Source organism: Rhinatrema bivittatum, chromosome 7, assembly GCF_901001135.1.
Source record: "Rhinatrema bivittatum chromosome 7, aRhiBiv1.1, whole genome shotgun sequence".
NCBI classification, from domain to species: domain Eukaryota; kingdom Metazoa; phylum Chordata; class Amphibia; order Gymnophiona; family Rhinatrematidae; genus Rhinatrema; species Rhinatrema bivittatum.
Genome location: NC_042621.1, coordinates 109,149,035 through 109,171,105, shown reverse-complemented (window position 1 = coordinate 109,171,105; position 22,071 = coordinate 109,149,035). Strand labels below are relative to the sequence as shown.

The window sequence follows — 22,071 nt, the reverse complement described above, 5'->3', positions numbered from 1 at the left end:
GGTCTTTAATGGATGCTCCATTCAAGAGTTCAAAGGGTGGACCAGCTAGCATCCTGAGGACCATGTTAAAAGGTCCCATTGAGATAAGATTGGTCTGAAGGGTGGCCAAATCTGCTTCGCTCCTCATAATAAGCATACCACATCAGGATGTGTGGCTACCTGGATACCTTTAATGCATCTACCTGCCATCTGTACCTTCTAAGCCCTTCCGTAAAAAATCTAGGATTCGTGGCATTTCTGCCTTTAATGGTGTAATTCCTATTTCTTGATAATATGTCTCAAAGAACCTCCAGACTCTGAGATTGGCTAATGAGGTTGGCCCCCTGATAGGCCTTCAGCATGGTGGCCACCACTTATATGGTTCCTCTACTTCGTAAACATGGCCTTTCAAGAACCAGGCAGTAAGACAGAATGGAACTGGATCTTCCATCGGTATCGGGCCCTGCCAGAGTAACTGATGTTCTCTGGGAAATCATAAGCGGGGCCTCCAGTAGAAGCCTGACTAGGTCCACATACCAAGGCCTCCCTGGCCAGACCAGAGCTATCAGTATCACCTTTGAGGGTGATGGTGAAGAACTAGCAGATATATTAAACAAATACTTTAGTTCAGCTTTCATTATGGAAGACATTGGAGAAGGTCCATTGCTGGCTAGAAAGAATATCGATGAGAGTGGGTAGCTACATTCCCATTTACAGACAAGTATGTTTGGCTGGAACTAGGAAAACTAAACATGGACAAGGCCATGGGGCCAGATAAGATACATTCTAGGATACTGAGGGAGCTCTAAGAAGTGCTGGCGGGTCTACTGAAAGATCTGTTCAATACATCCTTGGACACAGAAATAATGCCAGAAAACTGGAGAAGGCTGGAAGTGGTCCTGATATACTGTCAAATCATAACACAGGTATCCTAAGGCGACGTCAGGGAGGATGGAAACCTCCTGTAGAGCAGCAGGTCCAAAGCCCACTTGATTTTGATTTTCAATATGAATTCAGACTATGAAAGCAGGGCCTCATGATCCTCTCTGGTAGCAGAGAGGAGGATAAAACTACAGATCAGTTAGCCTTACCTCAGTGGTGGAAAATTAATGGAGAGATTGCTAAAGGAAAGGATAATGAACTCTCTGCAATTCAATGGGGAACAGGATCCGAATCAGCTTGATTTTTCTTTGATTGGGTGACTAGAGAACTGGACCATAGAAGAGTGCTCCATGTGGTTAACTTGGATTTCAGCAAGCCTTTTGATAAATTCCCACAGAGAAGGCTCATAAATAAAACGAGAAGCCTGGGAATAGGGTCCAAGGTGGTGGAATGGATTACAATTGGCTGACAGACAGACATTAGCGAGTAGTAGTAAATGGAACTTATTCTGAAGAAGAGTGATAAGGGGAGTTCCTCAGGGATCGATTCTGGGACCAGTTCTGTTCAACATTTTTGTGAGCGATATTGTGAAGAGATTAGGAGCTAAAATTTGGTTTTTTTTGCGGATGGCACTAAGAACTGCAACAGAGTGGACACATCTGAAGGAGTGGAGAGAATGAGAAGTAATCTAAAAAAAAAAAACTAGAGAACTGGTTGAAGGTTTGGCAGTTGGGATTCAATGCCAAGAAATGCAGAGTGATGCATCTGGGGTATGGCAATATAAATTTATTATACATGTGGGGGCACCGCGAAAGACTGATGCAAGAACTTGGAAAGAGACTTCGGGGCTCTAATGACTAATGATCTGAAAGTGGTGAAGCAAAGTGACAAGGCGATGGCTAAGGCCAGAGGGATGCTGGGCTGCATTTAAAGAGGAATAACCAGCAGGAAAATGAAGGTGATAATACCTCTATGCGGCCCAAGGACAAAATGGAAGCAGTCCAGAGACAGGCGACCAAAATGGTGTAAGGTCGGTACAGAAAACCATATAAAATGAGACTGAAGAAAAAAAAAAAAAAGAGACAGGGGAAATGCAGACTTTCAAACACCTGAAAGGATTTAATGATGCGCAAAAATCAAATCTTTTCCGATGGAAAGGAAGTTGCAAAACTAGGGGTCACAATATGAAACTCTAAGGGGGAAGATTCAAGAACAGTGTCGAGAACTATTTCTTCACAGAAAGGATGGTGGATGCATGGAATGTCCTCCCAGGAGAGGTGGTGAAGAAAAGAATGGAAACGGAATTCAAAAGGGTGTGGAACAAAAAGAGGACCCCTGCCGGCTAGAGAATGGAAATGAACAAACAGGGTCGTTTTACAATTACACCTAAAGTTTGCATTTCTGTTTGGGGGTAGCCTATATGGAGCAGCAGATGCTCCTACCCATAAAACACACACAAAAAAAGGCAGACTAGATGGACCTTTTTGGTCTTTATCTGCTGTCATTCACTATATTACAAGAAGCGCTTTTTCTACCCTATCAATGGCCAAGGCGGAAGCACACATAGAAGTCTGTCCATAGGCCCGCTTCTTGGATATGGCTCATAGAATGACCCCACCCCCCTATTCTGGCCTGGTCTGACCCCATTAATGACTTCTGCCACTCCTTCCAGCATCATTTCCCCGCTGTTGGTATGGCTCCTGCAAAGCTTCTACCCCATGTGCAGTCTGCTTAGTCTCACCACCACCGTCACATATCGGGAGCTCCTCATTCGTGCCAACACTAACATGGACAGCAGTACTACTATGGGTATTTCCCCCCCCAACTGCCACATCAAGTGGCTGCAAACAGGTGCCTCATGTTAGACAGTTCACACTCTTTCCCAGCCACCACTGTAGCTTCTACCCAGGTTCTTCCGCCAATTGCGCAACTCAGGTCAGGCCCTGCCGGATTCACGTGTTGCCTCTCACTGCTGCTGCACTCTCCCAAGCTTCCTGCCCAACTTCGTGGCCAGACTTTCCCATGGAGCTGGGATTTGAGTGTCCTTGCCCTTCACATCCCAGCACAGCCTGGACCCAGGCAAGTAAACAGCTATAATGAAGTCACTGGCTAGATTACCATAAAACATTTTAACAAGAGGCTCCCTTGATTGTAAGTTTGTGTTTCAAGCTGTGTAGGGGAGCCTTGTGCTCATTGCTGCTGGACTGCAGAGAGATGCTGTCTTCTCTCCCCCAGCGTTTAAAAAAAGTGTGATGAAGCAGAGCCATAAAACAAACCCCCCCCCCCCCCCCCCCAGAACCTACAACTTCTGTTTGAAATGGGAAAGTGAATTTTTATTCACAATGCTGAACGATAAGTAGGTCACCAGGGTGCGTCAGGCTCCTCCCATCTCAAGGGGCCATCGCTACGCGCCCTTGATGGTCTTCTCGGTCTCAGTGACTTCTACGACTATAAAGATCCACACGCGAATGACGGCCTCTGGTGCAATGGCTGCAGCAGAAAGCGGATGCAACTAAGACCAGAGTTGTGGTTTTTCTTCCTGGATCTACGCCAGTCTTTCCTCAGATTTTTTTTTTTTTTTTTTTTTGACAGCCTTTAAGGAATTCAGGTTTTCAGCGACTGATCTTGGGTAGACATTTCCCAGACGTTAATGTCAAAGTCAAGAGTCTTAAGTTTAAAAAAAAAAAAAGGAGGGAGAATTTAGAAAGCTACCATACAACAATGCAGAGCAAATTCTAGGATGGTCTTTCCTTGAATAGCATGCTTCAAAGAGAACGGTCATGAATTAAAAGCCAATCTGAAAGCTCAGTCTTTTTTTTTTTTTTGCTAAGCCTGCAGAAACATGGAAAGACTCTATTGAAGCATTCTTTAGTGTCTGCCATCTACTAACAAAAAAGACCCAGAAATCATTCTCAAAGAAGTAATGACCATGGCAGCCCACACCTCCTTTAAAGACTGCAAAAGAGGCACTAATGAGGCTATCTGTATCACTTGGCACTTCCAGGGCAGCCAGATGAATACAATCTATTTACATCTTTGAACTACAGCAGGACAGGAAGGACTGCAAATGCTTTTCACTGCAGTTCAGCCCAAGCGGTAGTGTTTGCACAGGGTATGACAAAGAGGACTTTCTGTTTTGCTCTTTAAAAGACAAACTACGAGGTGAAAAGATCTACAAGAAATTCAAAAAGTAAAGTATGCGGTTAAGACAAAATATTCCAGTCAAGAAACTTGTTTCCATCACACGATATAGCGCACCCGCAGCGCTTGGTGCAAAAGCGGATTCTGGTGCATTTTGCAGAAATGAACCCGATTTTCCTTCTTTTGGGAATTCCCTCTGTGCAATCCATTACCAGCACTGGCAAGCAAGGCTGCAGACTTCTCACGCGTGATGAAAAGTAATATCAGAACTGCACTGGCGCAAGAGCCTTCAGCGCTGCTGGTCTAAAATCTTTAAAAAGTGATAAAGTGAATGCAGCTTCTCCAAAACAATGTGAGGTGATTAAACAGGAGGGCTCTGTAAAGAATTTTGCATCCAACGTCCAAAATGATTACTTGTCTAGAATCAAAGAACGAAGTGTGCAACGAGTTGTCAGACATTGTATGGTTGATAAGATTGCAGATTCCTTACTGACAATGCCAAAAACGAATGAGCTGAACTGCAAACTGCAGGTAAAAGGTCAAAGGTGTATTAGATATCATCAGTGTGGTGAAGCCATTCAAATTTAAACCGGGTATAGATAAAATGCTGCAGTACTTCCCAAGTCTAGAAAAATATCTGGGGGAAAAAAAAAAACCAGAAAGAAAAATGGTTCTAGCCATAAAAGTTCTATGCATACCTGACCAAAATTAGCAAAATAATTCAACAGGCGATTTCAAGAATTAGACAAGATCTGTAACTTCCAGAAGATACCAACGGTTTGGCTGCATCATTCCGTCAGGCATCAGAGTCATAAAGTAATGAAACCGATATGGAGATAATCACCATGCCACGACAGCGATTTCTGGAGATTCAAACTGAGAAAAGTACCCGCTTCCACTCTCCTGTACGTTCATAGTGGAAAACTTACCTTGGTTCTAGTTGTGCGAGACGGCACACTCACAAATGAAGATCATTGAGCATCGCAGCCTCCTCACATTCTTACCGCTTCCAGCTCACTCTCTGTGCGCATCCTGTGGATTCTTTCCCACCACAATCCCTTTATCAGTTTGGCTCTTCTCTCGCTATTCATTTTCCCTTTGGTAATCTAAATCTCCTCCCAAAAAGTTTACAGTGCCACCTTTATGCTGACGATTTCCCAACCTCTCTCTCTCTCTGTACCAGAACCCTTCACTGAGAAGCAAATCCCGAATCGCGGTCTGCTTGTCGAATATTGCTGCCTGGCCTTAAAACTCAAAAGCTTCTTTTTTTTCCTCCTCCCAGTCCTGCCTGTTCTCCCCGCCTTCACACAACCTTTTTCTATCACTATCGACACCTCCCCTAGGCACACAATCTGGGGGGGGTTTCTTTGATTTCCCTCTCCCCTGAACACATCCACATCGTCCCCGAAGAGTATTGTCCCTCTCTCTCTAACATCGGCAAAAGCCATCCCTTCCTCTCTGAACATACTACCAAACTCATCTGCTCCCTCATCCCCCCTGCAACCCGCTCCTCATGGGTCAACCGACTGAACCTTCTCTCTCCACTGCAGTCTATTCCAAATGCAGCTGCATGACCTCTCTCTCTCTCTCTCTCTCTGCCGTTACAACATTCTATTCCTCTTCTCAGATCTCTACATTGGTTTCCCATAAAATTCAAAAGGTCTTATCCTCGCCTACAAGCGCATTCAGTTCCTCATTACCTCTTCTCACAAACTTCATTCCCGCGGCAAGCTGATCTTATCTCTGCCCTTCACCTCCACAGCCAAATCCCTCTTAAAACCTCACCTCTTCAAGGGTGCTTTCAAAACTTGAAACCTGTTCCCCCCCCCCCCCCCCCCAAACCATGGCCTCCTTGATGTACACAAAGCTCCCAGAAACTGGTCTGTGTATCACGGGTTAGATTGTAGCTTCGTAAAGCAGGGGCTCGCTCTCACATGGGTCTGCTCAGCGCCGCACGCATCTTATCGCGGTACATAAATTACTACCAAACGAAGAGCCGAGTTTTAAATGTAGGGCCAATGGTATATCCCAGAGAAAGCAAACACCTGCATTTCGAGCCCCAATGGTAGCGCCCCAAAGGATGGTGTCCGTAGGCTCTAGAGGGCGCGTGTCAGTCTGAAACCGAAGCTCAGCGTGTGAAGGAGCTTCTGTGAGCAGCTGCAACGAAGGCAGCTGAGAAAGACTATAGAAAGCATAGATGGAGAGAGGAAGCCCTGAGCTCCGGGCAGAAGTATGCAACCTTACCTGCAAGATGGTTCCAGTCACCGAGGATAAAGAACAGCGAGGAAAAAGGGTTCCTCCTAACTCAAACACTTTAAGGATAATGAAACCTTACTATAACGGTACGTCTGGAACAGAAAGAAGGTAATACCCAGTGAATCTTAAGAGAGGAAGTTTTCAGTAGAGAATGAATAAGATCCATTCCTTGGGAAAGTTAGGGAGAGGCCACATGCTTTAAAATCCCAGAGCTTTATTCTGAGCAGCATATCTGAAGTACGAGTAAGATGCGCCAATTATGTTTCTGTTGACTTGAGAACCATAACCCAAGTTCCAAGTTAAAACAAATAGGAGAAAACTTGCTTCCTGAGCGCAGAGTTAAGTCTAATCTACCTTTCTTCTTTTTTTTTTTAAAGAAAAAAAAAATGAACACTTTTTGTTTGCTCAGGTTTTTGGACAGCATGCTTGAGAAGCCATGCAAGCAAGGAGCTGGACTCTTAGCAATTTATAAGAAAATACTTGACTTCTGTAGTGGAACTGCATCAAAATGTATACAGTAAGAGCATGAGGATCGTGATAAAGTACATTTTGTTACTTTTTTTTGTGATTTTAGCAACATTTCAACTACTTAAAAAATATGTACTACATCCATCCATACCAGCCACCTCCTTCCAACCCTGGACAATCAGACCTGCCTATTGATATTAAATTTGCCAAGGAAAACTCCTTAAAAGAGTTTGCAATCTGCATGCTGCTCAGTCATGTCTGATCCAAGCATGAAGTAGATTTTTTCTTACAGCTATTTCACATTTCTCCAACATGGAGAACATGACTGAATTATGAATGTTCATGAAAGATGCACAAATGGACAGTAGACAGGACTGAAGCTTTGACAATTATCACTGCTGCTCACACAACCCCATTTTGTGACTGCTTTGAAACTCTGAAACCAAGCCCACCTCGTTCAGCACAGAGAAACAGAAACCACGTACACTCAAACTGTGTTTGTGAATCGGCGGGTAAACACGGTCATCTACAAATAAGAGTCAGATCACTTTTGGAACCACAGCTTTTGGAGTTGTGCAGGCACAGAGAGGCCTTGGTCAGGCTTACTTTTGAATGCTGCTCTCCCCTCCCTCACTACACCAACTGATCAACCACACCCTAAAGCTGGGCTCAATGAATCCCACTCATCAGGTTGCCATGGTACCTAGAAATTTCAGTGTGGTATCCAGAACAAATGACCAAATCACAGCATTATTAAAAAAAAAAAAAAAAAGTTCCACTGAGCCTCTGCCTGTCCTTTAACACTCAGAAGAAAAAACACCATGTGATGTAGGCTGCTGAAAAGTACAGGCCCCCCCTTAAAGGGGCTGGATCATGGACGCTGGTCACCCATATAAGTCTTAACAAATATACTTTTAACTGCTACTTACACAAACTCCCCATGTGACTTAAGAATGCCAAATCAGCATGAGACGTACCATGTGGCTGAAACTCGCATAATGCCAGACCAGGAGGCAACAACTGTTCAGGGGCAGCAGCCATACAAAGTGAGCAGGAAGTGTGACTGGCCCAAGGCAGCTGTGGAAGGGCAGTGGCATGAGAGAGAGGGAGAGGTCAAGATGATAGCATGTATTGTTTGTACAGTTCGTATTGCAAAATTCAATGTTTTGATGGGCCTTTCTTGGCATCCTTATGACTTAATGTCACCATTGGCTTGGTTGTGTGTGTGTGGGAGGGGTGCCTCTGTGGATGCTATATTAATACCGAATACTTTTTTTTTTTTAAATTTAATATTTATATGGTTATGATCACTTGTGCGCTTTACTTTCTTGACTCTGTTTATATGTATTAATGAAGATATACTGTGTTTTACCAATGTCAGGGATGGAAATAAATTGAGAAAGTTTACATGCCCAGTCAAAAAACCTTTAAGATGATTTTTAAAAGCGCGTGCCCAAAATCGGGCGATGTGCATGCATCCACCCGATTTTGAAAGCCACCTGCATGCGCACACATCCCTAGATACGCGAATCTCTCACATCGAATGAGATAAGAGGTTGTGGTGTGGGCACAAGAGATGTACATGCGAGTACCTACATGTCTGGGCGTGTGCCCAGGTCTCGTGCCGCGTAACTTTATTTCTGCTATGGAGGAGGAGGTGCAAGTTAAATAAATAAAATACAGGCATCCCTGAGCTTAAGGGGTTTAGGGTTTCTGGGGGGGGGGGGGGTGTGTGAAGGACCTGGATCTAGACTAGGTGAACTGGTGAAACTGGTCATGGCGTGGAAGCGCGCCTGTTATAAAAAAAAAGGATTCCCCTACTTGCGTGGCTCAAACCAGACTTTACGCAGCTGTGTGTTCCTACTTGCAAAACCGGGCGCACACATATACGCACCTAGACTACTTTATAACATGGCCACGTCTCTGGGCATGCAGTGAGACATGAGTACGTTTGCCATCGTTTGAAAGTTATCTTTACGACCCAGAGAAAATTTTTTCCTCTCTTCTCCCCTGTTCATTCTTTTTTTATTGCAGCCATTTTACTTATTTTGTTTGGCTGTTTTTCTTATTATGTTCTTTTTTGTTTTTATAGTTGTGTATTTTTTTCAAAAGATTTTTTGGCTTATTTTCATTTTTTGCTTTTCTAAATTTTAGGCACTGGAATATTTCAGTCCGGACCAATGAATTCTCCCTACTTTGCTTATTAGTAATTAGTTGTCTTCTTTCTTAATGTTTATTATTTCTTAACGAATCACAATTTATTACATTTGTAAAACAGTGATGTACATATCAAATTAATGTAGACCGCAAAAGTTTCAGTTAGGGACATTCCTCTTTTTACACTGATCATTTAGACTCCCATCTTGAAACGAGAACTCTGGTTGACAAACTTCAAGTCCAATACTGCTCAGAATTCTCTTGGAGACTTTTATACCAGAAACAGGATAAGATATACACCTTTTCCTTGTTTCAGAACTTGCCCTGGTTTAGGTGGTCTGTAATACATTTGTGCACTGTTAGCTTATTTTACATTTTCTCTTACAAACAGGGATTAAAGAAATCTACTTGTCATCAAAACATTTAGAAACTCCAGAGAATCTCTCTCTCATTATGCTCAAAACCCATCTGTCAGATGAGTAAGGAATCACTTCTGTAAATAATAAGCTATCCTGCGTCCGACGCAGAAATCTGACAACCTTCTGCAATAATCTTTCTGCCAAGGCTTGAAAAATCTCTCTCAAAATGTGCTAGTTGCTAACTTCATGGAGTGCCTTCTAGTCCTTCTATTATCCGAAAGAGTAAAAATTCTCCTTCAGCTGCCCAAACACAGCCGAGAAACAGATGTTGAAAACCTCTCTCAACCAAATCTCATTTCTCTGAAATCCCTGGATTGCCTGTAGTCTCTAGTTGGGTGTTTCCTACAAACATACAATTATTTCCTGGGTTTCCTGTGGTAGAATTGTATTTTTAGTTTTACTGTCTGCCAGCTTCTTTAACGGAAATTCCAAATCCCCAAACAGCAAAGATCATCTATCAAAATGTATTTTCCAATGAATATGCACGGATTACTTTGTTAGCCGCAAGGATTGCCTCACTGTCGCTTACTGAAATCTTGCCAGTAATGCTGACATGCCATTAACATAAAAAACAAAACAAAAACCCACCACTGCAGAAGTAATACAAGTCAGTGTCTTTTAGAAAACTATCCCTAAAGGTCCCTGCAGCTCTTTGCCTGCAAAGCACCTATCAATTTTACTAAGGCTCTGGACAGAGGACATAGCCAGTTCTAAAGCTGCGTTGGTCATCCTGTAAAGTCTCCTTTAATTAAATTTTTGTTCTATAGTAAATAGATTCCCTCAGTCTCAAGTCTGCCAAAATAGTGACTCCAGCAACTGCAGCATCTATTTTGGGTGCAAGCCTTACAACTGAATCCCAGGGCCTATAACACATCCCCTCCATTAAGCAAGCGAGACTTGCTGAATTTTGAGAATGCCTGGTTTGTGTACAAGGACCAGTCAATTGGAATATGCTACCAGGTAATATTAAGTCTGAAGCTTCTCTGTTAAAAATCAGGAAACTGGTTCAAACGCACTTCTTCCAGCAGGCTTGTGATTTATAATTGGTCACATTTTTTTTTCAGTGAATTTCTTGCAGAATACTGGTTGCTGAGATATAGAAGCAAGCAGCAGAGATTTATAATATACCAGTGCTTTTTTTGTTTGTTTGTTTTATGCTTTGATCTTAATGCTCGTCTTAGATCAATATACAGATAACATTGGTTTATCTTATGTTTTTAGCTTTTGTACAGATTTGATTTTATGAAGGTTTTATTGTAAACCACTTACTAAGGCTGATAAGCAGTACAAATAAATAAATGATATATTCAATATGAGGAAACAAGTTTGTAAAAAAAAAAAAAAAGAAGTATAAATGGAAAATCTGGCAACTTAAAAACAAAAAAAACCCAAACACACCGCACATTATAAAATGTGCATAAATGTCTGCTTTATTATGGGGATTTATATAAAGGTGATGTGTATGACTGCAAATGAATTATAAGAATCTCTGGGATGTGAGTGTTACCTTCCTGCTTCCTGACCTAGAGCCACAAGAGAACCCGTACGGATGGATGAGGAGCCAATAACAGCGAGTCCCCACCTACTGCCTCAATGTGGAGGCGCTTTGGGGGATTCTGGGGAGGTAGAGGGCAGGGGGAAAGTCAGGGCTGGCATTTCTTGGTCTTTCTGGTACTGGGCGAGGGAAGTGTCCTGTTTTTCTCTTTTTGATCTAGCCAGCACTAACTGGCTAAGTCTGGCTCAGCTACCCAGAGCTGTGCTAAATCTAGCTGCTCATATTTTGACTGGCTAGATGTAGAGACATTTTCAGCTGGAAACCTAGCCAGTTAGGTTCAGCTGGAAACTTGTTTAAATGATAACTGCTTAAAAGTGAGTGAGTTACCTTATCTGCTCAGCAGTGTTTCATAACTGACCTCAAAAAGAAGCCACACTTCTCATCTGACCAAAGGACTTTCTATCGTTTACCTGTAAACTGGGCACTTAGGTGCCAAATCACTCCTGAGAAGAATATTTTCTTTTATGTTCCATTATTATCCATAGATTGTTTCAATCAATTTTGATTTATTGCCATCTGATATCCTGCCTTTTACAGTGGTGAACATAAATCATAACAGAGACATAACACTAAAAGCAGGCTATGACAATTGTAATACCCACAGAACAATAACCTCAAACACATACATAACCCTCCCTTTCCATCACAGCACCACCACACTGAACCCAAACATTTTGGATGCAAATGATTGTCTTCATAATTACATCCATTGACTACTGCAGTTCATTTGTATCCAGGCCTCTCTAACAGGGTCATTTATCAAAACGTGATGTGGGGCTAACGCATGCATTAGTGCGTTATCGCCCTATTGCACGCGATAACTACCGCATTGCGGTGGTAAAAATTTAAATGAGGGAAAGGGGAGGGGTTAGGGCAATGTTTTCCCGGTACCGCTGCAGGAGATAATGTTTTAGACACTATCGCCGGCAGTAGCACCGGAAATAACACCACCTTTAACGGTGGCATTATGGGGGCAATAGTGTGCGTGCGATGCGGCCTGGTGCACACTATCACCCTCCCCTTTTTCCTTCGCGGTTCATCATTGCGCTGTAAACATGGCAGAACGATGAATCCCCCTGGAAGAGTCCTATCCGAGTACTGTAGCTCCTCGGCTGGCTTCCAGCTGTATGCGGCGTGATGTTCAAATTCATTGGACTGGCGCATAAAGTACTGAGTAACGATGGCACACAGTGTTTAAACGGATTTATTGCAGCCGCATGTCCAGCGTGTAATGAACGCCCGGGAACAAGCAGTTTTTAATGGGGTCTTCATTTAGGGAAGCGCATCTAGAAGTTACTCGTAGGCGCGCACTTTTCTCCATTGCTGACCTTATGTTATGGACTGCCCTGCTGCTTAAATTGCGCGAGGCTTCAGATCATAAGCCGTCCCACAAGAAAAACGGAAGACTTACCAGTTTCAGCAAGCTTTTCTTCAATATACTTACTGTATTAATTGTGGCTTCATACTTGTCCAATTCTGTGCGTTGTGCTTGATTTTATGATGATTATGCGACTACTGTAAAAAGGGACTTACCCCCAGATTCATCAAAATGCTATATATTTCGCAAGAATAAAGCCCACGATAAAAAAAGAGGGGCATGGTTAGAGTAATTTTTGAGTTACTGTAATGCATGCTATTTTAGCTCTCCGCCTAGGTTGTGTTTTTTTTGTTTTTTTTTTTACCACAGCACGCGTTAAATTTATCACACCTGTTATATTTTCACTTCGCAGCTTGCAAAGTGTCCAGGGAGGAATTTTCCTTGTTTTGGGCTGGTCCGAGAAAGCGAGACACTCTTGATAAGGCTCTCATAATAGTCAACTATTTATATCACTGTAGGTGGGTCATCTAGTAACGTGAGGTGAGGTTTTGGTGGTGGTCTATAAATAGATGACTAATGTGTGCCACTCCAGAGGCTCTCTCTGTATTCCACTGCACTCGTCCTCCTCTGCCCAAAACGGAATTTACGAAATATCCTGTTTTGGGCCTAATGCATGGCTATCGCATGCCATAAAGCTAGGAAAAAAAGGTGTAGTTATTTCCAGTGTTATTGCCTGCGATAGCATGTATAAACACATGCGTTATGCTATCGCACGCAGTGTTATCACATCTCATTTTTTCATTTACTCCGTCCAAACTCTTCCCAAAATCCACCCATCCGAATACATTTTTGCACATATGCATACGCAGCGCACGCTGCAATAAATAATGCATACCTTATAGCGTTATCGCGGGTGTTAGGGCCCTAACGCAATTTGATGAAGGACCCTGTTATTTTGATAAACGGCAAATAAGATTTAAATAAAATTAAAAAAAACCCCAAATATTCATGATCGTATGTCCTAAGAATCTATTCTCTGAAACAATACTGATAATAAATGAGGTTGAAAATCCCAACATCAAAAAGACAGCTGTGTAGTGTGCAAGTCACAAAGGCCACAGAACACCTGCCGACAAGAGCCAGGCTTTCAGATTTTTGCAAAAGGACAGAATTTCCCCCTGAGCAAAAAGATCCTGGGGGAGCAAGTCCCACATAACAGGGGCAGAACATGTGAATGCCAAATGCACGGCACAGGGCAGTTCAGCAATTATTACAGAGGGCGTCACAAACAATAACTGTTATGATGATGTAGAGACATTTTCAGCTGGAAACCTAGCCAGTTAGGTTCAGCTGGAAACTTGTTTAAATGATAACTGCTTAAAAGTGAGTGAGAGTTAGCTGGTGCATAGCGTACAAGTAACCAGAGATGAAAATACCTTCGCAAATCAGTGGCTACGTTTTAGATACAACGGCAAAAGGAATATTTGTTGACTCGAGATCTGCTCACCGGAATAAAAAGGGGGATGCTCAGTGAAGCCAAAGTCCTGAGGAAAATGTGAATGTTTAGCAGCTGTTTTAAGGACTGGACCTGAAAGGGATGCGTTTAAATGTCCAGACTGATTGCTATGCCCCCTGGAAATTGTTAATTAGAATGAACCTCGAGTGTGGGGGGGGGGGGGGGGGGAGGGGGGAGGATACTGAACCTGTAAAGGTTAATTACCCTTAATAGACCTCAGTAAGAAGTGCAAGTAGAGCCGAGCCCTTCCTGCGTCCCAGTCTGATTTTATTGTTAGTCTGTTAAGTCTAGTGCTAGAGCAAAGTAAGTTTTAACTTTATCAGAACAGAGTGGCTACTGAAGGCATGAGTTCCAGAGCATACAACAAACAATACTAATGTATCTAATGCATCTAATGTAGGAAGATCGGTATATAAAAACTAAAAATAAATAAATAAATAAATACAATCAGTCCTTGAGAATTCTTCCAAAAAATAAAACCCAACAAAAACCTACAGGTAAATGTTTAACTTTGCTTGCATCTGGCAGTGCCACTGTCCCCTTCTGGCCCTCCTCTACCCAGCTATCTGATCAGCGATTAGCAGAGGGCTTACCAAGGCTGCAGGCTTCACTGGAGTGCAGGGCCATGAGCGAGGCCTCTTCATGGTTTGCAGAAAAACAGAAGAGCCAGTTTCCAGGATAAAGTGAAGGAAAATTAAAACAATAAATTAGAGGCCTAGAGAATAAGAGAATTTCTATCCCAGTTCTGATGAGGAAATGCTGTATAAATCGGAAACTGCTAAAATAAAAAACTGAAATTTATTTAAAATAATAAAGTTGGCCAGCAAAAAAACAGTTGTAAAAAAAATGTGTCATATGCGTAAAAATGCAGATAGAGATTCAGGAAGAGCGTGTGTGTTACTTGTGAGGGCAGCTGCACCCCCACTTTCCTTGATCACCTCGCCCCAAACCTTGCTTTAAGTTTCTCATTAATCCGGGATGTAACTTCAGGAGGTAATGCTAGAACAACAGGAGCTTGCAGCATGTCAGAGTTACAGCCAGGGTAATACTGGCACCCTGCAAACAGTCACTTGTACCCCTGCTTTTTTGATGTCAGCTCTGCTGGTAAAGGCTGAACTATTTTGGCTCTAGAAGAGTAAGCATTTTACCTCACGCACGAACACCATGATTTAAACGGGAAATGCCACTTTAAAATGTCCTTTCTAAGCTTAGCGTTCAGAGGAACATTTTTCTCAGTCATGATTAATATCTTCAAATAGTATTAGAAATGAAAATCCCTCTTCAGCCTATGACAAACATTCCAGAAACTCTTTCACGGCTTGCCAGAGGCTTAAAGGTTTCGTAAGTCAGAAGAGCACTTGTGCTAAATCAAGTAGTCTCACCAGACTTGTGACAAACCTTGGTGCCCGGTCTGCAGACTGCCTCCCTGTGCCATCAAGGCTGGAAGTATTTCTCTTTTTAAACTGTACCCCACTTTGACCGTACTAGTAAAAGCCAGGTAAGAAAAACAAAAAAAAAAAGTTACACATAAAACAAGAGTGGCGCCGACACTAGCAGGACAGACATATAAACACACACGACGCCATGAAGCCAAGAGGGCAAATGGGGCAATGCAACATCTTCAGATCACAAGCAGGCACGATGCCATGGACCACCCCGCTATGGATCACAGACTGAAACAAGTAAGACGGAGAGGTCAGCACTCCAAGCTACTACATTTATGGCCCAACCCTGGACCAGATCCAACGTGGGGGCAGTCACCCAAAACATCTCGCACTGCAGCGAGACCCCAGAAATGCTAGCAAGCTGCTATCCCTCCCGCTGAGCTCTGCCACCGCCGAGCCTCAGCCCAGGATCCTCCAACAGCAAAGTCCAAGTCTTCAAAACAAACTTCCAGGAATTTCCATCACTTTCTTTCTCCTCGTGCTCGTCATAAGTCAAGTGGCAAGGCGCGTGACAGGAGTCACAGATTCATAGGAAGGAGCCGTGGAGCGAACGCTTCTGCTGTGGCTCCTGGAACTGGATTGAGATTGCTGGCTCATTTCACACGTGTCACCCGAGCCTGGGATTGGAAACTGGTAGCCTAGAGGTAATGTTGTGACCAAATCACTGCATAACAATAGCAGAGGGCCAGGCATGCTAGGCATGCCTGGCCCTCTGCTATTACCCCTGTGTTAGTGTGGTGAACTTAGCAGAGAGAGATGAAATTCAAAAATGAACAGTGTTAAAGCTCACTGCAAAGGAGAAATAATTACTAAAGTGGCAGCAATACTAAAACTGAAATGATGCTATTAAGCTGTCAGCCAGGAACAAAAGAGAGAAAACGACTCGACATGTTATTAAAGCAAATAGTGAATAAATTGTAACAAACTTACTGCATGTGAATTTTATTTTGAATGACAAACAGATACGTCGCCAGCAGAAACAAGAACTGCTCTGGAGCAGCCCCAGTCCTCTCTCCCCTCCTCCCGAGGCGCGCACTGTGGCTCCCCTGCCTCCTGGGGGCAGCCGGCGGCGAGAGCGGTTTCAGCAGCCCGGGGCGGATCGGGCGCTCCCCATGCGAGGAGCGGCTTCCAGTAGCCCCCGCCGGCGAAGGTGCATGAGCGCATGTCATGACCTGAGCGCCCGGCTGGATGTCCGAGGTCACGGCATGCGCTCATGCACGTACAGGCGGGCGTTCATGCACCTTTGCCGGCAGGGGCTGCTGGAAGCCGCGCCTCGCATGGGGAGCGCCCGATCCGCCCCGGGCTGCTGAAGCCGCTCTCACCGCCGGCTGCCCCCGGGAGGCAGGGGAGCCGCGGCGCACGCCTCGGGAGGAGGGGAGAGAAGACTGGGGCTGCTCCGGAGCTGTCAGCGTGCCCGCACGGGAGACCGGCACCCATGGACGCCCTTCTGCTGCTGGGGGCTTGCGTGGCCGTGACCAGGGCAGGTGAGCGGGGGCTGGGGGAAAGTTTGCCCGTGAAATTTCGTTTCTTGACCGTCCGAAGGAGGCGGAAAATCGGAGCTGCGCGCACAGGTGAACCATCCACTTCCTGGTACCTGTCATTTCAAATGTCATTTGAAATGACAGGTACCAGCGCACCCAGGATACTGTGTAGGCGCTGTATAGTGCAGCAAACGTGGGTGCGCCCGGCACTGCCACACTCTTTCTTACGTGTCCTTACTGTATCGGCCTGTAAGTTACTTCAGTTGATGCATCAGTAAAGACATTCAGATTTTGTCCTATTCTGCAACTGTGGAGAATCCAACCCAAATCTTTCTTATGCTGCAGTGTAGAAAACTACATAATTATAATGCATGACGAAGCCTTCAGCCAAACAAATCACTTATCTGGCTGGTGATTTCCATGGCTTAGTTTAGGAATGCAAAACACGTAGGTCTTGCAGAAGCTTCGTAAGAAGCTGACAGAATAGTTCTCCTTGCTTTGCTCCTTTCATGGTCCTGCTGCCCAAACTTGTAAAGTAACAGTCTATGTTTTCAAGACATTATATTAAGATAGCAAAACTGGGAGAAGAAGTGTCAAAAGAAAAAATAAAATCCAAAGAAAAGAAAGATTCTTAAACCTTCCAGAGAGATACAGTTTTGGACATGTGAAGCTTTTCCACAGGAAGAAGAATCAAAATGTAATTTTTCAGAAAAACTCCCCGATCTTACATCTCTTTTCTATTCACTGCTGAAATTATTTCTAAGAGTAGTCATTTCTAGCACTGCCATATTAACCTGTGCAATGCTAGGAATTTCTCTCTCTTCTGCGTCCATGGAAAAGCCTTTGCCAAAATCTGGCACTCTGCTGAACAGATGCCCAAGGGCGAGGGCCGCCCTCAGTTACCGAAGGCCAGCGATATGAAGCTGTGTCTGTAACTGGCTCAGTCACATCAAACCGCTCACCAGCACCCGCCAACAATCCACACACTGATGCAAACCCTCTATAAACCACCATGAGCCAAGCTAACAGGAATCAGGAAACGAGTTAGGAAATCAGTGGCTCTTCCTGGTCTGACCACAATTAGAATGAGGTGGGCACCACATGACACCTTAGCCACAAATCAACAACAACATGTCCTCTTCCTGCATCTCCAAATGCCGTCACAATATGAGCAAGATAACAGGATGCAGGATCCTGGAAACGAACACGGCGGCACTGAAAGAAGCAGTCTGGCTGCTGAGTTAATCCACCCGAATGCACAAAAATACAAGCCTAACAAACAAACAAAAATTATATTTCTTCAGGTCAGACTTTTTTTTTTAATGACATATCTTTTTTTTTGGTTTTGTTATAGTTAACCTTTTATTTCTGAGCTCTGGAAAAAAGACAAAACTGGGCAGGAAGAACAGGCTGGTGACTGTGGGCGCCGAATGACTCTTTCATGTGCTCCGCCCTCCATCCCCCCCAAAACGCTGCAGAGTGTCCTTACCTGTATAGTGAAGCTGCGGCTCCAGGGGCTGACAGAGCTGGCCCGCTCCCAGCTGAAGGGCTTGCATGGAATCAGGGCTGCCGCCTGCATAGGGGAACAGGATGGAGGTCTCTTCTCCAAAGATAACTCCTCCCTATCACCAATCTGTGTCCCCTGAAGACCCGCTGCTTTAGGAGAAACAGAAAATAATCCCATTATAATGCAGTACACAGTTTTTGAAACACTGCCCCTCCCACTACCAGTGTGTCTATGTATGACAGAGGAGACTCCGTATTTACAGAGCTCCCAGGGACCTCTACCTTACAATAGGACTCACTAAGATTGACTTCAGTGTAACATCCAAGAGAAGCCAATCGACTCCTTGGAGGCTTATGAAGCACAGAGGTGTATTCAACTTATCTGATCGCTCAGCTGTGCCTGGCATACCCTGACCTGGATGACTCCAGCGTGATTATGAGCAGTGGAATGCAGGTGAAACATACCACAGCACGCAGCAAGAGAAAACAATCCCCCCCCCCCCCCCCCCCAGTTTTTTAAGCAATACTGGAAGCTCCTACAGCTTTGAAGGCTTTAGAAGCTATTGTCTCCCACAAGGAAGAGCCAAAATAACGAATGGTGCTATACACTTCATAAAAGGATCTCATGCACAGCTCACAGCTTGATGAACACTGGTATTCAGGGCCAGATTTAGGCAAAGGCAATGTATTCTGAAGACGCCAGGGATCCCCCCGGGCCCCTCCAGTCTTTGGGGAACACCCTCTCTCCACCAGTCTTCAGCTCCCAAGCACCATAATTTTAAGTCTGGCCTATTGCTAGGTCTATATAAATGACTAAAAACAGTTTCTTTAGAAAACTGAGTTTACCTCAGCTATCAATGCCCTGCAATATAAGCAATTCAAGCTCAGGATGTTTGGAAGGTCATATTCCCCAGAGAAGCTTCAGTTCACCCAGGGCTAACAAAAATTAAAGTGTCCTCAAGGTAACAAAAACCTGTATGCAGGAGACCCCTGCGCTATCCACAAGCTCTTGCACTCCCAATTCTTACTTCCCTAGTGCAAAGGTGAAAAGCACTCAATTACTGCACAATAAAGCAGAACAGGCAACTCAGCAAAGTTATTTCTGGACATAACATCTGACAATAAAAGAGCATTTGACAATGGTTCTCTTGTTGGCTGCTGACATCAGCTCTGGAAATCACATCCCGAGCTTCAGACTCACTGTACAGAAACTAAGGGGCGGATGAAAAACGATGCACTCATTTTTTTATGCAGAAACTCTACTGCAGATGCAGCAAGGAGTTTTGCGCACAGATACAGTGTGTGTAAGTTGGCGCCCTTGCATGGAAAATCTGCGCCAATGAAGGCTTTAGGTAATACTTCCCAATACAGAGAGGTGCCTTGGCTTACCTCCTATTTTCTTAGCACTGGAAACTTAACTCCTAGTCCCAGGTGGAGTAAAATTTCCAGCGCTTAGGGTCAGACAATGGGCAGAAGCTGGTGTTCCGAAGCAAGAACCTATAGTTGGGATTTTATACATAGAAAACATGATTTGTGCACAAAAAGCATGTTTTCCATGCATAAAATATGCTTGCTGGCATTAACTTGTTTTTCTGTGCACTAAGCCTTTTTTGGTTCCACATTTTCTTGTTTGTGCACATTTTTAAAACTCCCAATACATTAACAAAGCATTAGCTTACTTCTTCAGGGGTTAAAAACATTCGCTTGAGCGTTAGTTATGAAACTGATGAGTTTCCGCTCACAGTTTTAACTGCATGGGCCCGAAAGCTGTAACGTGATTTGAACCACTAAAACCGAGTAGCGAAGAATGGCTACACAAAGACTCCTCAAAAGGTTTCATCTTTGTAAAGTGACTTTTGCAATCAAAAGGGCAAGTCACTCTTATCTATGCCCCTACTATTCTCGACTGCCAATTCCACGCTTTCCTCCGTGCCCTGCTGTGCCTGGAACAGACTTCCCGAGTCCGTGCGTCATGCTCTGTTCCAAATTCCGCCTTAATTAAACCCTACCTTTCCGGGGCTACTTTTGAATACCGCCGTGTTGGTGTTAACCATTTTCTTAATAAACAAAATTCCAAGAGTTCACTTATTCTGTATGCTTGTCTTAACTAGAATGCAAGCTCTATAGGGAAGGGATGGCCTCTTATGTGTACTTATATAGCGCTGCGTACGCCTAGTAGTGCTATAGAAAGGATAAGGAGGAGGAGGAGGAGTACTGACAAGGGAAAGCAATTAAAGGAGTTTCCGCGTTTGCAGAGCCCAGACAAATGCTGCAATCACTCTGATCTCCACCGCCCCCCGGATAATCCTCCAGCCTGGAAGGGGAATGGCGCTCGCCTGCACTTTTATCCTGTACCTGTGCAGCGCCTCCTCTTACACCGCGTTACGAGAGACGCGGCAAGCAGCTTCTCCGTCCCGATCCTGGTCCGCGTCAGCATGGAGGGGGCTTGCACGCCACCCCGGCGGAGATATCACCGGGTAGGTGGGGAAGGGAGGACTCCTCGGCCCCGCAGGTGAAACTTTTAACTTTCCGCCTCAGAAAGGAAAGGGGGCGAACCCACGAGAACGGGGGAGGGAGGGGGCGAGAGGAAGGTTCTCCTGTGGCCGAATCCCTTCCTCTCTCCCTCTGCTCCCGGCTCCTCCTCCTCCGCTGCGCAGAGCTGCCGGGGAATGAGCGGAATGCGGCGGCGCCGGTTTATCCGGCCCCGATTCCCCGTCCGATCGCCCTCCCTGTCTCCAGTGCTCCTGTTGGGGGGGGGTGGGGACCGGGGCTGCCCGACCTGACAGCGCAGCCCCCCCCCCCACCGGAAGGCCCTGACCGGATGAATGGTGCCGGCAGCCCTTTCTGCCCTCCTCCTGGCGCGCCGGGCCCTCCGAAGCTGCACTAACGGTTTATGTCTGTGGGGAAACTCGCACCCCGCCTCAGCAGCGCATAAATGATTTCCCGTTTAACTGCAGTGCCCCTTCCTGTAAACTGGCGCGACTTGCAAACTCTCCCTTCTGTAATGTTAATTGGAAAAGGCTTGAAGTTTTAAAACGCCCTTGGATGAAATGAAATGTGTATATGTAAGGGTGAGTTGCCCGTGGTATTCAGTGCAAATGGGTTACCGATTCCTCATATTTATGCTGCTGCTTATTCTTGCACACAAGGCGTGCCTTTAAGTCTGACAAATCTTACTAACAAGCATGGATGCAACCCTGTCTCTGCCAAGACCTTCACATGTTGGTACTTCTTGGATCACATTCGGCCGATCACATTCGGGCCGATACAGTACAGTGCGCTCCAGCGGGCCGATACAGTACAGCGGAGCGCACTGTTACCGCGCTAGCTTTACCCCTTATTCCAAAGGTAGGCGCTAATTTCTCCGGGCACCGGGAAAGTGCACAAAAAAGCAGTAAAAAACTGCTTTTCTGTGCACCCTCCGACTTAATATCATGGCGATATTAAGTCGGAGGTCCCGAAAGTTAAAAAAAAGTAAAAAAAAATTGAAATAGGCTCGCGGGTCGAAAACCGGACGCTAAATTTTGCCGGCGTCTGGTTTCTGAACCCGTGGCTGTCAGCGGGCTCGAGAACCGACGCCAGCAAATTTGAGCGTCGGCTGTCAAACCCGCTGACAGCCGCCACTCCTGTCAAAAAAGAGGTCCCTAGCGTCTCTTTTTACCGCCAGCCCTAATTAAAATACTGAATAACGTGCACAGGAGAGCAGGCGTTCGCCCACTCTCCCGCGTTTTTACTGTATCGGCCCGATTATCAGGCCGATACAGTAAAAGTCGCGGGAGAGTGGGCAAGCGCCCACTCTCCTGTGTGCACGATTCAGTAAAAAAAATATTCAAATTAGGGCCTGCGGTAAAAAGAGGCGCTAGGGACAGTAGCGCATCCCTAGCACCTCTTATTTGACAGGAGCCGCGGCTGTCAGTGAGTTTGACAGCTGACGCTCAATTTTGCCGG

General features: G+C 44.9%; 1 protein-coding gene across 5 annotated transcripts in view; it reads right to left on the bottom strand.

The window, feature by feature from the left end:
* Positions 1–20,987, bottom strand: part of KIFC3 (kinesin family member C3) — a 99,803-nt gene extending 78,816 nt beyond the window's left edge. For 3 of the 5 annotated variants that reach the window (XM_029608917.1, XM_029608915.1, XM_029608920.1), the window contains exons 1-2: positions 20,479–20,986; positions 18,107–18,273 (exon numbers count right to left, since the gene is read on the bottom strand). In XM_029608917.1, the coding sequence (XP_029464777.1) occupies positions 18,107–18,173 (67 nt within the window). In that variant the 5' untranslated portion in view covers positions 18,174–18,273; positions 20,479–20,986. Of the gene's footprint in view, positions 1–18,106; positions 18,274–20,478 lie in introns of all 5 variants that reach the window. The other 2 variants (XM_029608919.1, XM_029608916.1) reach the window with 2 other exon arrangements.
* Between the last annotated feature and the right edge of the window lie 1,084 nt (positions 20,988–22,071).